Source organism: Ornithodoros turicata, unplaced genomic scaffold (assembly GCF_037126465.1).
Source record: "Ornithodoros turicata isolate Travis unplaced genomic scaffold, ASM3712646v1 Chromosome11, whole genome shotgun sequence".
NCBI classification, from domain to species: domain Eukaryota; kingdom Metazoa; phylum Arthropoda; class Arachnida; order Ixodida; family Argasidae; genus Ornithodoros; species Ornithodoros turicata.
In genome coordinates this window covers 1,057,688-1,069,451 of record NW_026999295.1, presented here as the reverse complement: position 1 = coordinate 1,069,451, position 11,764 = coordinate 1,057,688, and the positions used below count along the sequence as shown (strand labels likewise).

At 47.2% G+C, this 11,764-nt stretch overlaps 1 protein-coding gene across 1 annotated transcript; it reads right to left on the bottom strand.

The window, feature by feature from the left end:
* Positions 1 to 6,039: 6,039 nt before the first annotated feature.
* Positions 6,040 to 8,216, bottom strand: LOC135371422 (uncharacterized). The gene is made up of 4 exons (XM_064605482.1): positions 7,567 to 8,216; positions 7,252 to 7,284; positions 6,899 to 6,954; positions 6,040 to 6,821 (listed from the first exon to the last, which is right to left on the bottom strand). The coding sequence occupies exons 1-4, from the start codon at positions 7,831 to 7,833 to the stop codon at positions 6,647 to 6,649; spliced, it is 531 nt and encodes a 176-aa protein (XP_064461552.1). The 5' UTR covers positions 7,834 to 8,216; the 3' UTR covers positions 6,040 to 6,646.
* Positions 8,217 to 11,764: the final 3,548 nt, after the last annotated feature.

The following is an 11,764-nucleotide window of genomic DNA, read 5'->3' as shown; positions in this document are numbered from 1 at the left end:
CGAAGGAAGGAATACGTGTGTCTCACAAACCCATTTCAACAATCGGACACTATATACTGCGGCAGAAAGATCGCCCACCGAAAGAAAAAGCACAAGGTGTAGTCTATGAAATTCCATGCACCAAATGCAGCGCATCATATATCGGCGAGACAAAAAACTTCCCAGAAAGGCTATGGCAACATAAGAATGATGTACGGAAGTCGGACATCGAACGAAGCGCTCTCGTTGGACATCGAACGAAGCGCTCACTGTCAAGTTCGAGACCATCCTATCGACTTTCAAAACGCCTGCATCATCGACCTTGAGGGCAGATCAAAAGAACGTTTGTAGAGACCTGGCATATGCAATCCACACCTGGAAACCTTAACCGATCTGTTGGAGCGTTACCCAGCTATACGTCAGCGGCCTCCGTCACGTGACTGAAAAACAATCCGACGAATCACGAAATTCGAACCACGGCAAGAACGCTGCTGCCAACGGCCACTACAGTCACCCCTGAGGAAGGGGCCGAACTAGCTCCGAAACGTCAGGTACCTTGGTTGGAGATTTTCGTTACTGTCATTGTTGGATATTGTTTGAAGGGCGGCTTTTGAGTCTGATAGAATTACCACGGGGCCAGGTTGTCTATTCATTTCATTTGTTTTCATTAGTGCAGCCAGGACCGCGGTCATTTGTAGTGCATGTAGACTTCCGGTACCTTCCGAGCAACTATGTCTGGCGTATTTCCTTTTTTCTTGACGCATGGAGTTATCGTCTTACATGTGGTTGACGAACAGTCTATGGAGCTGGGCGTTTTGGTGGTCTTGCTGTGCGGATTCCGATCAACCTGCAAGTTCTCGGCGTTGCTATAAAGCGAGAGCGTTGTCTGTTCTTAAGTCGGTCAGGGAGAGCTCCTCCTGGGTTTGTCTTCTCCAATCTAGTGATTTGTTGTAGCGGTTGTTTGGTAGCGAGTAGGGGAAGAGGCAATGCTGGGATTTCCTCATACGTTGCCACATTTCTCGTACTCAGAGGAACTCCAATGACACCTCTGAGTCCCCTCAGATGAATCTTTTCCAGCACACTTTGTGATGACTCACTAAGCTTTGCGTACGGGTAAGCGTACATGAGTCAATCCACTGTAAGTGCACTATGAACGAGCTGAATAGTGCTCTGTGGACAGCCTGAAGTAGGGTTTGCTAGTCTCCGAGTGAGATTTAGCGAGGCTTAGCAGCGGGATTTGATGTCGTTCGTGTACGGTGCCAACGACATTCGACTGTATATGATCGTCCCTAAGAATTTAGTTGTTTTAGCCGTCTTTACTGGTGTGTTGTTCAAAGTGAGGGGAGGAAGTCGTCCCCAGCCTGCTCCAGGTTCAGTTAGCATGGATACTGTTTTTTTTCGTTTGATAGTTGAAGACCCTTACCGGTCACGTAATCATTCACAGAGTCGACTCCTCTCTGCTCCACTTGTCTTAAGGTACTGGTACTTTTGCTTGCTGCCCATATGCAGATATCGTCCGCATATAAGGATATCTGGAGGTGTCATCTCAGTGATGGCTGCTGGAAGCCCGACCACAACGAGATTGAAAAGCAGCTGGCTCAGCACGCTGCCTTGCGGTGGACCTACATTCTGTAGTCTTGTACTGCGAAGACGTTTCCAAGACGTACTTTAAAATGCCGTTCCGTAAGAAAAGCATAGGCGAAGCGCACTGTACGTCCGCCAATACCTAGTACTGTTAGTGTGTCGAGGATGTTTCCTATGGAAACCATATCGAGGTCCTGCTTGATGTCTAAAAATACGGCGGCAGTGCGTGTGCAGCGTTTTGCTGCCTCATCAGTGCTCTATATCATCAGTGCCTCTATATGCAGTGGTTTTTCAGGGGATTCATACTACAAAAAAGGTTAATAATAAAAAAAACATTATTGGCATACCTACCTACATACATGTCCCGGACAGCACGTAAGAAACTCAACAGAATATAAATGTCATCATGACGTTGGTACACAGGCTGATACCGAAACAAATCGGAAGGGTAGGGCTGTGTTCCGCGAATGGGCACTTGTTCGCTGCCTCCTCTTGAAAGAAAAGTAGGACCGAAAGTCGCGTGTCCTTTCAGAGACCACCGTAATCCCCTCAAGACTGTGCCTTTTAGGCGCGCCCTTGTCCGCCCCTAGCTTTGAGCGTAGCTCAACTGTACCAAATTGGTGGCACTGTTGAACAGCATGGTGTCATTTGTTTACAAACCGGTAGAGATCGACTGATGCAGCAGGATGTAAAGTCCACATACTTCTGTGAACTTCTGTCCATTTGCTTAAGCTCTCTGTGTTTCCTGTGCTACTTCTACAGCTGTCCCGGGGGAGATTCAACCCACTATTTGGGGTGGATCATATTTTTATATATTCCGCACTTCTCAATCCCTAACTCCATGTCTCGCAGTGCTCTCCTTCAGGTTAGGTTAGGTTAGGTTAGGGCTCGCTCCCCCTTGCCGTGAAGGACTTCCGAGCTAGTGCGAGCGAAGTATCTCCGTAATGGAAAACCTGAAACGGTGCACTACATACAAATGTTACCTCTGTGGATAATAATTTGAAGCATGTAGATATGAAGGATTCATCTCATATCTAAAATGAACATGAAGGAAGATTGCCAGCAATTCTGCTCTTTCTGTTTCTCGAAAGAAAGAAAAACAGCTTCATTAAAAAAATACATCGTAGTGAATTATGAAAATTAGAATGCCAAAATACCTTGCAGATAAGGTTTTCCTCCACTCGCATACGCGTAAGTGCGAAAACTAATGTACAAGTAGTCCTAGTTGTTTTATTTAAAGAATTCTGTATTAAAAATGGCTACGATCACGAAGTATGCCTTTGTGACACGTTCCCGTTTTGTTTTTTTTGTTTTTTTTTTGTGTGTGCATGTTTCAGCTTGGGACAAATTTTTATAAAAAGCCACGAGAGCACGTCATTTTCACACTTGAGTTTTACGGGCGCGCATCTTTTCCAAGAAAGACTATAATGACAAATAAGGATGACTAATCAATAAGGACTCTAATAAGGACGTCTTGAACAAAAGCCAGATACCGATATGGGAGACTGTCCTAGTTAAAATTCACACCACGTTTAAAAATTTTGAAACACGTACGTGTTTTAAAATATCCCTCCCTGAATTTTGACATGCAAATGTGTCAAAACCGAAACAGTGGCAACCACGTTCGGGGTGGTGGTCTTCACGGTAGGGGATCTGTATATACTTCTGTATGTCAACTGCACTCGCAGCTATATGCTCTTGCCTCGGAAACCGTATGTTTCTGGAACGTACAGAGAGGAACAAGGAATAACAAAACACGAATATACTTCAAGTACTCTTCTCCTTAGGGAAGCGAGAGTTCTCCGTTCCTTTGCTACACGCTGTGAAATTGAACAGCTGTTTTTATACCAGCATTTATTGACCCTACGTTGCACTAGTGTCAGCGCGTTGAGCGTTTGAGCCGGAACTGGAATTAGAATTGGAAATGAAACAAAAATAATAGCACATAATACTAAAAAGAAAAAGAATGAAAAAGCGTTATCTGAGCTGATCGAGATCGGTTCACTCTGGAAATTGTTGCACCGACGACTAGCGCCACGTCCGAACTCACCTAAATTGCTCCTCTGTTGAACTGTCCTTCTCGGCTCGCATGGCCGCGCCCATTAAATCAGCAATCAGCTGTTCTCGTTTTGTGGAGTGTGCACCAACTGTTTGCAGTTCAAGATACAGGTACTTAATACAAGTGGGAGAACTTCGGAAGTCTTCCTGTGGATTCGTGGGTGCATCAACAAAGATGGGCATAGCTTTCGGGATGGCTGTGTGCGTGACAGCTGGCGTCTCTCTCCGTCTGTGCATGTGTGTTAATAATTGGGAGTTTACGTCGCGAGACAACTGAGATCACCGTCTGTGCGCGCTCAGGAAGCTTGAACTCTGCCCTGATATATATACAGTAATATGAATGTTATACTATTGCGCGCAAGTAGCGTCTGATGTAGGTCCAGGGTCTCCTCATGATACAGTGAGGAATACTGCGACACAATTGATTGAAAGCATTGCTGCGAGTTAGCTTGTTTCCCGACTGATTGTGCGCTGAACTGAACCTGCATTTTTGTAAAACAACTTCAATGTAATACAGTCACAGCGAGATAGTTTCCTTAGTTTTGTAGCATATTGCGCTCACTTCATCTGCTTTCTTTTGGGCCCCGTTTGGGCTATCGCGGCCTCAATGGAGGTCCTGACACATGGTTTGGGAAACGCTGTGGCATATTGTTGTGACGTGTGACACAGTGTAGTGTACTGAAGCCAGCTTCCTGTTGTATTGTTTCTTCGCATGGTTACTTCTTAAAGGGACAGTCGCATCGACCACAGATCGATTCCGAAACCACAGTGAAATGAGATTCCCCGTCCTTCACTGACCATGACTCCGAATGTCCCGTTCCGATCGACGGAATACTTTTTGCATAATTCGTGTGTAAGCGGCGCTACAGCAGACGACGGAAGCGGGCGTCAAGCGGAACTCCCTGCTGAGAATCTTTAGCAACGTCACATGGAATCTGACCAATAGGAACGCGGCGAGCCAGAGGAGTCCCCGCGGCTTGCAGCTTGCATGAGCAAGGTCAGGGAGACGAAGGCGAAGGCACATACGGAGATGGCGGACTCGGAACGCGGAAGTGGCGAATCGTGCTGTTCAAATGCCTTTAATAATAGCTCCCGTGACGAATATACATGTTTGATGACGGCCCATATTCGACGGATCCGCTTCCTCTGCAAGTCGCTGGTGATGTACGTGCCGCAGCTGCGTTAACGCAACAGAACGAGCCTCAGGAACACTGCTTTAGGTACGTTCATGATCGGAGTGATCAATACTTAATTCCGTGACATTCACACTACGACGCAGGAAACAATCCAAGTGTTTGTGCGGCGTCTGTGTTCCTCAGGAACTGGATGAGTACCTATATGCTGCAGTGCTGGTGAAGTGGTAGAGTTGTGCAATGACGGCACGCACCACACGCACGCATCACACTTTGTTCCCAGCTCCCTGTCATCGGCCAGAACTTCTAGTGGTGTATCTACCGCAGTATTTCAGCGACGATCACAGTCTTCGCCTACTGTGCCCACGATAAATAGACACGTCGAGCAATCCTTATTTTCGTAGTTGTCGTCGTTGTTTGCACACACGACGGATGCCCCATGAAAGTTACGAAGGCTCTAACCAACTGTGCAACTCAAGGGCCGGGTTAGAATTAGAATGATTGTCAGGAAATTAACTATGCTACGTGTTTAGGAAAGTGTCCTTTCTTTTTACAGCTACGTCAGGTTCACTGCTTATTGTGTGTTTACAAGCTGAGTTTGGAGATTCCTTGGACCGAAAAACAGACGACAGATACCTGGGTGTGTCGTCCGCATGATTCGCCAACGTTTTTCCATCCTGGTCCTATCAGGACTACCATCTTTAGTGTGCCTCATTTCCTGTTCACACCTACACCATAATAGACTTGCGTAGTTTCCAATTGAGAAGTGTGAAACAGAATCTGTGTTACCACAGTAATCCCGAGAAGTGCAAAGGAATAGGCAGGAGCAATACACTACCTGGCCATAAGTGACAGTTATACTTTTAATGATAGTGTAATGCTTCTTATCGTTGGCAGTATTATAGCATGTGAGGGATATAACACGTCAAATAATTTCAGGTAACGTTTCATAACTCACTAATGGTACAGTTACACCTCATTATCATAGTAAGTGATACATCTGTCTGGGAATGTCCAAAATTTGTCGTTCCCACGGAAGATTGTTCTGCCTTGATACAGCAAAACAAATTTTGATACCTGCCACTGATCCAATTTTTTAGCACCACTGTCTTGAAAACAGCTTTCAAGACTGTAACTTCAGAGATCCTTGGCAGAGCTTTACCTCTTGTCTATGTATTATAATAATTATTATAATGACAGGCAATAAGTTACGCAAATGTGAATAAATCTTTGTGTTGACTGAGTGTTGTCCATTCAAGAGCCATTGCACAAGTCCACATCCAACTCTTCACGCACAGATATTTATTATTTGCTATGCACAGACAGTTATCAGCGTGCACCACACTGGCAATGTCCCTTGGGATCTGAAGCGGGGACTCACAAAAATAAAAAATAAACAGTTTTGTAAGTACTTCAATTGCAATGAAAATGGGACGATTGGACAGTAAATTGGACGGTTTCATTATAACAGTGGTACACAGGAAAAAAACTTGGGGTGTTGGGGGGGGGGGGGATCTGGATCGATCTCTGGGCATAACCAAGTGTAAAATTTTAGAAGGGTTAGTACATCCTGAAATGGCCCTCATGCCTCAGACCCCACTACTCGATTAATGCACCTCCCTTTTACAGTAAGAGGCCTCTTACTATCTACGGCATATCCTATCAAAGCTCACAGGACAGCAAATTTGGCCAATGCTTATGTGACAGTGCCTCGTAGAACATGCAGGTTTTCTGTTGAATTGACACTACATCTCTGGTAGCCCCTTTAATGTCTGGAGGAAGGTGCATCATTTTACATTTAACCAGCAGTAATGTATAGCATTGCAAAAAAGGAAACAAGGGCTTAATCTCAACGCTGCATCATTCATCATCTCACAATAGCGTTGTTGTTGTCAACCTCTGCACAAAGATTTGGGTGGACCTGAAATTGACCTTTTTTTTTTTTTTTCATTTCCTGCTGTCAAGTTATTTTGTCTTGGCATGTAGCTGTGAGATGTCAGTAGAAGCCATGAAGTCATTCTCTTTACTTCTTGAACTTGGATGAAGAAAGCACTGTTCTGGAAGATCCTAGTTTGTCAGAGGCGTCGTAAAGGCATTAGTGTAAAAAGCAGGTCTCTCAGCAAAATTGCCGTGCACACACGTACATTGTTTGATGCCGTTTCATGGATGGATGGGACTTGATCAGCAGCACCTGGTCCTTCTATAACACAGATAACACAGAACGTCAAAAGTGCACCTCAAGTTGGCTACGACAACCGCAAAAACCGCCGCCCTACAGCACACAAACAGTTCACAAACAGAGAGATAAAAGGTAACTGGGAAGTGGGTTATGGCGCTTATGTTACGGACAGAGGTACTGTTTGTATAGTGCCTGTTTCTAACACCAGCACAGAAACAGCGTCAGTTCTTCCTTTTAGTGATTGGGGTGCATAGTTTGCGAATTGTTCTGTGTCCAAAAATTGTAAACACATTATATGTATTTAAGTAATATACGTACCACTTGCGCTTGACCCTGTCGAACTGCCTGCAGCTGTAATACACATGAAAACCAATCATGTCTACCACATTCCACAAAAGTCACAGGTTCAGTAACAGTGAAAGTTTCATGATAACGCGTCCGACAACGAGAAAAGTCAATCACGTTCATATGAATGACATCACTTGAACTTGTTTATTGTATTTTATTTATCTAGTTATTAATCATAGGTTAGGGGATACCTTACGTTGTACCGATTTCGTCTTTTGCTGCTAAGTTACTCACGCGCAAGAGTGACAGACCCGATTGGGAAACTACATAGACATTGTGACTTACTGTCGAAGTTGCTGGCTCGCTTTGTTCGTGGAACACTGTCGGAACGGCGTCAAGTTTCAATTCGTTCCTTTTTTGTGTCAATCCAAGTTGCACTTCCATGATGTTCTCATCCAGATACACATTATCGGTGAAATGCGAGGAGCATACACGGACAGCATGAACACTCCTTGCTTCATCTGGATACCCGCTAGTGATGTAGCTGCTTCCAACTTTCGCTTCGTCTGGGGTCTGGCTGTAGCTGTATCCTTGGCGTGCGAAATCAAACATCGAGGTTTTCGAAGGAAGTTTTCCTGGAGTCGGGAACACTGCGTCGGTTTCCAAACGACATCCCACGCCAAGGATGCAAGCGTAGCGATAGTATCCGAGTCACTAGAAAGTGTCACATGTGAATACGGGCGACGTGCCGGAAAAAAACAAAGCAGCCCCAGACTTGGCGGCAGACGACAGCGTCCTTCACAGCGGATTAGCCAGATTCGACCTTGCGTCACGCGATGTTGTTGGCGCTGGCGCTTTCGAGGATCAAAACGAAACCGGATCTTTTAAATTCGATTCCTCATCACCCGGTCCGTTTTGGAAGGAGAAAATTTGGCAAATAGCTCGTGGTAGTGTACCGAACACATTGGTATTGGATTCGTAACCACGGTTCCGGATGCGACAGTCCCTTTAAACGTTATTTGAATAAGGAACGCGGAGAATGAAGAAATGTATGCCTTGCATATTCTGGATGTTCCCTAATTGCTGACTCCTGCAGTTGGGCTAAAATCTAGCAAATACACAAAAAGATTAACAAATGCAGAACAGCAGACAGAAGCACGGACGCAATGACATGATTGAGATCATGATATGCTGTCAATTTTTTTCTGTGTCTCTGGTTCTACATCTTACGATCATGTGCCACATTGCCAGCACCCTTCCCCTCTTGCTACGAAGAGAGCCTCTCAGTAATAAAAATGCAGGTTGTCAAATGTACGTAAACAGTGCTTACATTTTTTGGGGTCTTCATCTAATGTTTATGGCAGAAAATGCTCCCCTAGTTCACATGGCATACTGAATATGAGTGTGCTTCCCAGCCACAAACTACATTTTAAATTTGCACTGCAGTATGTTTATCGGCACACATGAAATTACCCTTCATAAGTGCATCATGCAAGCTCATTGATTCTGGTGCTAACTGCTCATGAAATAACATGTGGCGGGGTGAAAGACACTGGAATCACATGTTGCGTCACTAGCAGTGACGTACTCACTCAGCAGTGACATGACAAGCAGTGATCTTTCACTGAAGCCTGCAACTCAACGATGTAATTCACATCTTGATTGCCGAAAAAGTAAGCACATGTTTGTTATTACTTGGTATACAGTTGAAACTTGTTAATGTGAAGACGGTCATTCTCGTAGATTTTGGCAATGAAACCATTTTAGAATAAAAAAACACCTGCCAAGGTGTAAGCTATGAAAAGTAGTGAATTGAGTGAGGCATAGTGAGGCATTCTAAAATTGCCTTTTTTCCTTTATATTTGCCTTATTTCCTTGCAGAGGCGGAGAGTTTTCATTTTCCCGGAGGGGGCAAGGGCGCACCGCGAAGTAAGTACTCTGGCGGGGGGATATGTTTATTAAGAAAAAGAAAGGAGAGGTAAGCCAGATGGATGTCGGCTTGTTATTCCAAAAAAAGTGAGAAGGGGAAATAAAAAAAGGCGAAGAAAATAAAAACAACAAGAAGGAAAGAAAAGGAAAAGAAAAATGTAGAACACAAAACTAATGCTGAAGAATCACGCACTCTGGCGGGATCGTATGACGTATGCAGAACTGGTATAGAAATAAGAGGAAGGAAGAACAGAAAAAAAACAACACAAAAAATAGAGAGAAAGTAAACAGTGAACATGTGCACAACTGAAGGCATTACGCTGAATGAGACAAGACAACCTTCATGGTGCGAGAGCTAACGAGAAGTGATTTAATGACATATGATCTGGTGGAAGGCTCTGCAGCTCGCGCCAGGTGAATGTGATCGTGGTGACGATGGTGCTACAGTTGCCCCTCCCCCCATAGCGAATGGGCGAAGACCATGAGTGAAGATGACACAGTTTAGGCGCCGATGAGATCCGCAGACTGCGCTTGGAGGGCTGCAAAGGGGGTCTTGCAGGGGAAAAATCATCGGTCTTCAGAAGGCTGACGTCGGTTGATGGCGGCGACTCGGTGTAGGCCGGCTTGAGCCTGTCGATGCAGATCTCCTCTGCTTCCGCGTTGATGCGGATCGTGAAATGCTTCGGAGAGCGAGCGATGACGAGGTAGGGACCGTTGTATGGGGGCTGCAAGGGTTTCCGAACAGCGTCGACGCGCACAAAGACGTGCGTGCACGTGGAGAGGTCCGGATGGACGTACACCTTGGTGGCGGAGCCCAGGCGCGTGTGTGCGGGACGGACACCGGCGAAGACATCGCGAAGGCGGGAGACATAGTCCGTGGGATCGGGAATGGTCCCGGTGAGATGTGGTGCGAAGAATTCGCCTGGAAGCCGCAAGGTCGTTCCATAGACCAGTTGGGCCGAGGTGGAACCCAAGTCGGGTTTGAAAACGGACCGGAGTCCCAGGAGTATCACCGGCAAGGCTTCCGTCCAGGCGGTGGGGTTGACGTGGGTCTTCAATGCGGCCTTGAGGTGACGGTGGAATCGCTCCACGAGGCCGTTGGATGACAGATGGTAGGCGGTCGTGCGGATACTTTGCGCGCCGAGGAGAGTGGCGAGGGCAGCAAAAAGAGATGACTTGAATTGCCTTCCACGGTCTGTCGTTATGGTGGAGGGTACCCCGAAACGTGATGTCCAGGTGGTCACGAATGCCGCCGCCACTGTGGCTGCGGTGATGTCCGGGACGGGTGTTGCCTCCGGCCACCGGGTGAAGCAGTCGATGACTGTTAAGAGATAACGTTGACCTTGAGAAGGTGGGAGGGGGCCGACGATGTCAAAGTGGATCTTGTCGAACCGCGAGTCAAGCGGGAGGAAGGCGGCCACGGGCGCGTAGGTGTGACGATGGATTTTAGCTCGTTGACATTGGAGACAGCAGCGCGCCCATTGCTTGATATGGGCGTGCATGCGTGGCCACACGTAGAGGGCTGCGATGAGCTTCTGTGTGCCCCGTACTCCAGGATGAGACAATGTGTGGAGCATGTCAAACACTTGCCGACGGAGGGTGACTGGAACAAACGGGCGCGGTGTTCCAAGCGACACGTCGCAAGCTACGGCCGTTGCCGCGCCGGGGAGGAGCAAGTCTTGGAAGCGAAGTCCAGATCGTGCATCAGCACGGAGCTTGGCCAATTCCTCGTCCGTGCGTTGCTGGTCAGCCAACGCGTCCAGTGTGAAACTGGTACCGAGCGGCGGGTGCACGACCTGAGAGAGAGTGTCGACACGGCTGAGGGCGTCGGCTGCCGTGTTGTCTTTGCCGCTAAGATGCCTGAGGTCAGTTGAAAACTCACAGATGTAAGAGAGCTGACGAACTTCCCGAGGGGCATAGTTGTTACCGGAGGATACGAAGGCATAGGTGAGCGGCTTGTGGTCCGTGAAGATGGTGAACATGCGGCCTTCGAGGAAATGGCGAAAATGTTTCACCGCGAGATAGACTGCTAGGAGCTCGCGGGAAAATGTGCTGTAACGCACTTCCCTGTCCTTCAGTTTGCGGGGGAAGAACGCGAGTAGTTGCCATTGGCCGGAGACTTGCTGCTGGAGGACTGCGCCGACGGCAGACGCTGAAGCGTCTACCAGTAGGCTGGTCGGGGCGCCGTGGATAGGATGGGCTAGAAGGGTAGCAGTGGCCAAGTCACGTTTAATCTTCTCGAAGGCATTGAGAGGGACTTGCGTCCAGGTGAGTAGGGCGGTACTGCGTTTGGTGGTAGCAAGCAGAGATTCCAAAGGGATGAGAGTTGTTGCACAGTCAGGAACGAACCGCCTGTAAAAGTTAACAAGCCCAAGGAATTCTCGAAGCTTGCGTGCAGACGAAGGTTGTGGGAAGTCCTGGACTGCTTGAACCTTTGCGGGAAGTGGGGTGATGACCGAGGAACTCCAGTTTGTCCACCCCGAATTCGCTCTTGGCGGCATTGACGACGATACCGAAGTCGGTGAGGCGAGTAAAGAGCGCGCGAAGATGGGCGGCATGCTCTTGCGGGGTGGAACTTGCGATCAGCAGGTCGTCAATGTAGGCGAACACAAAT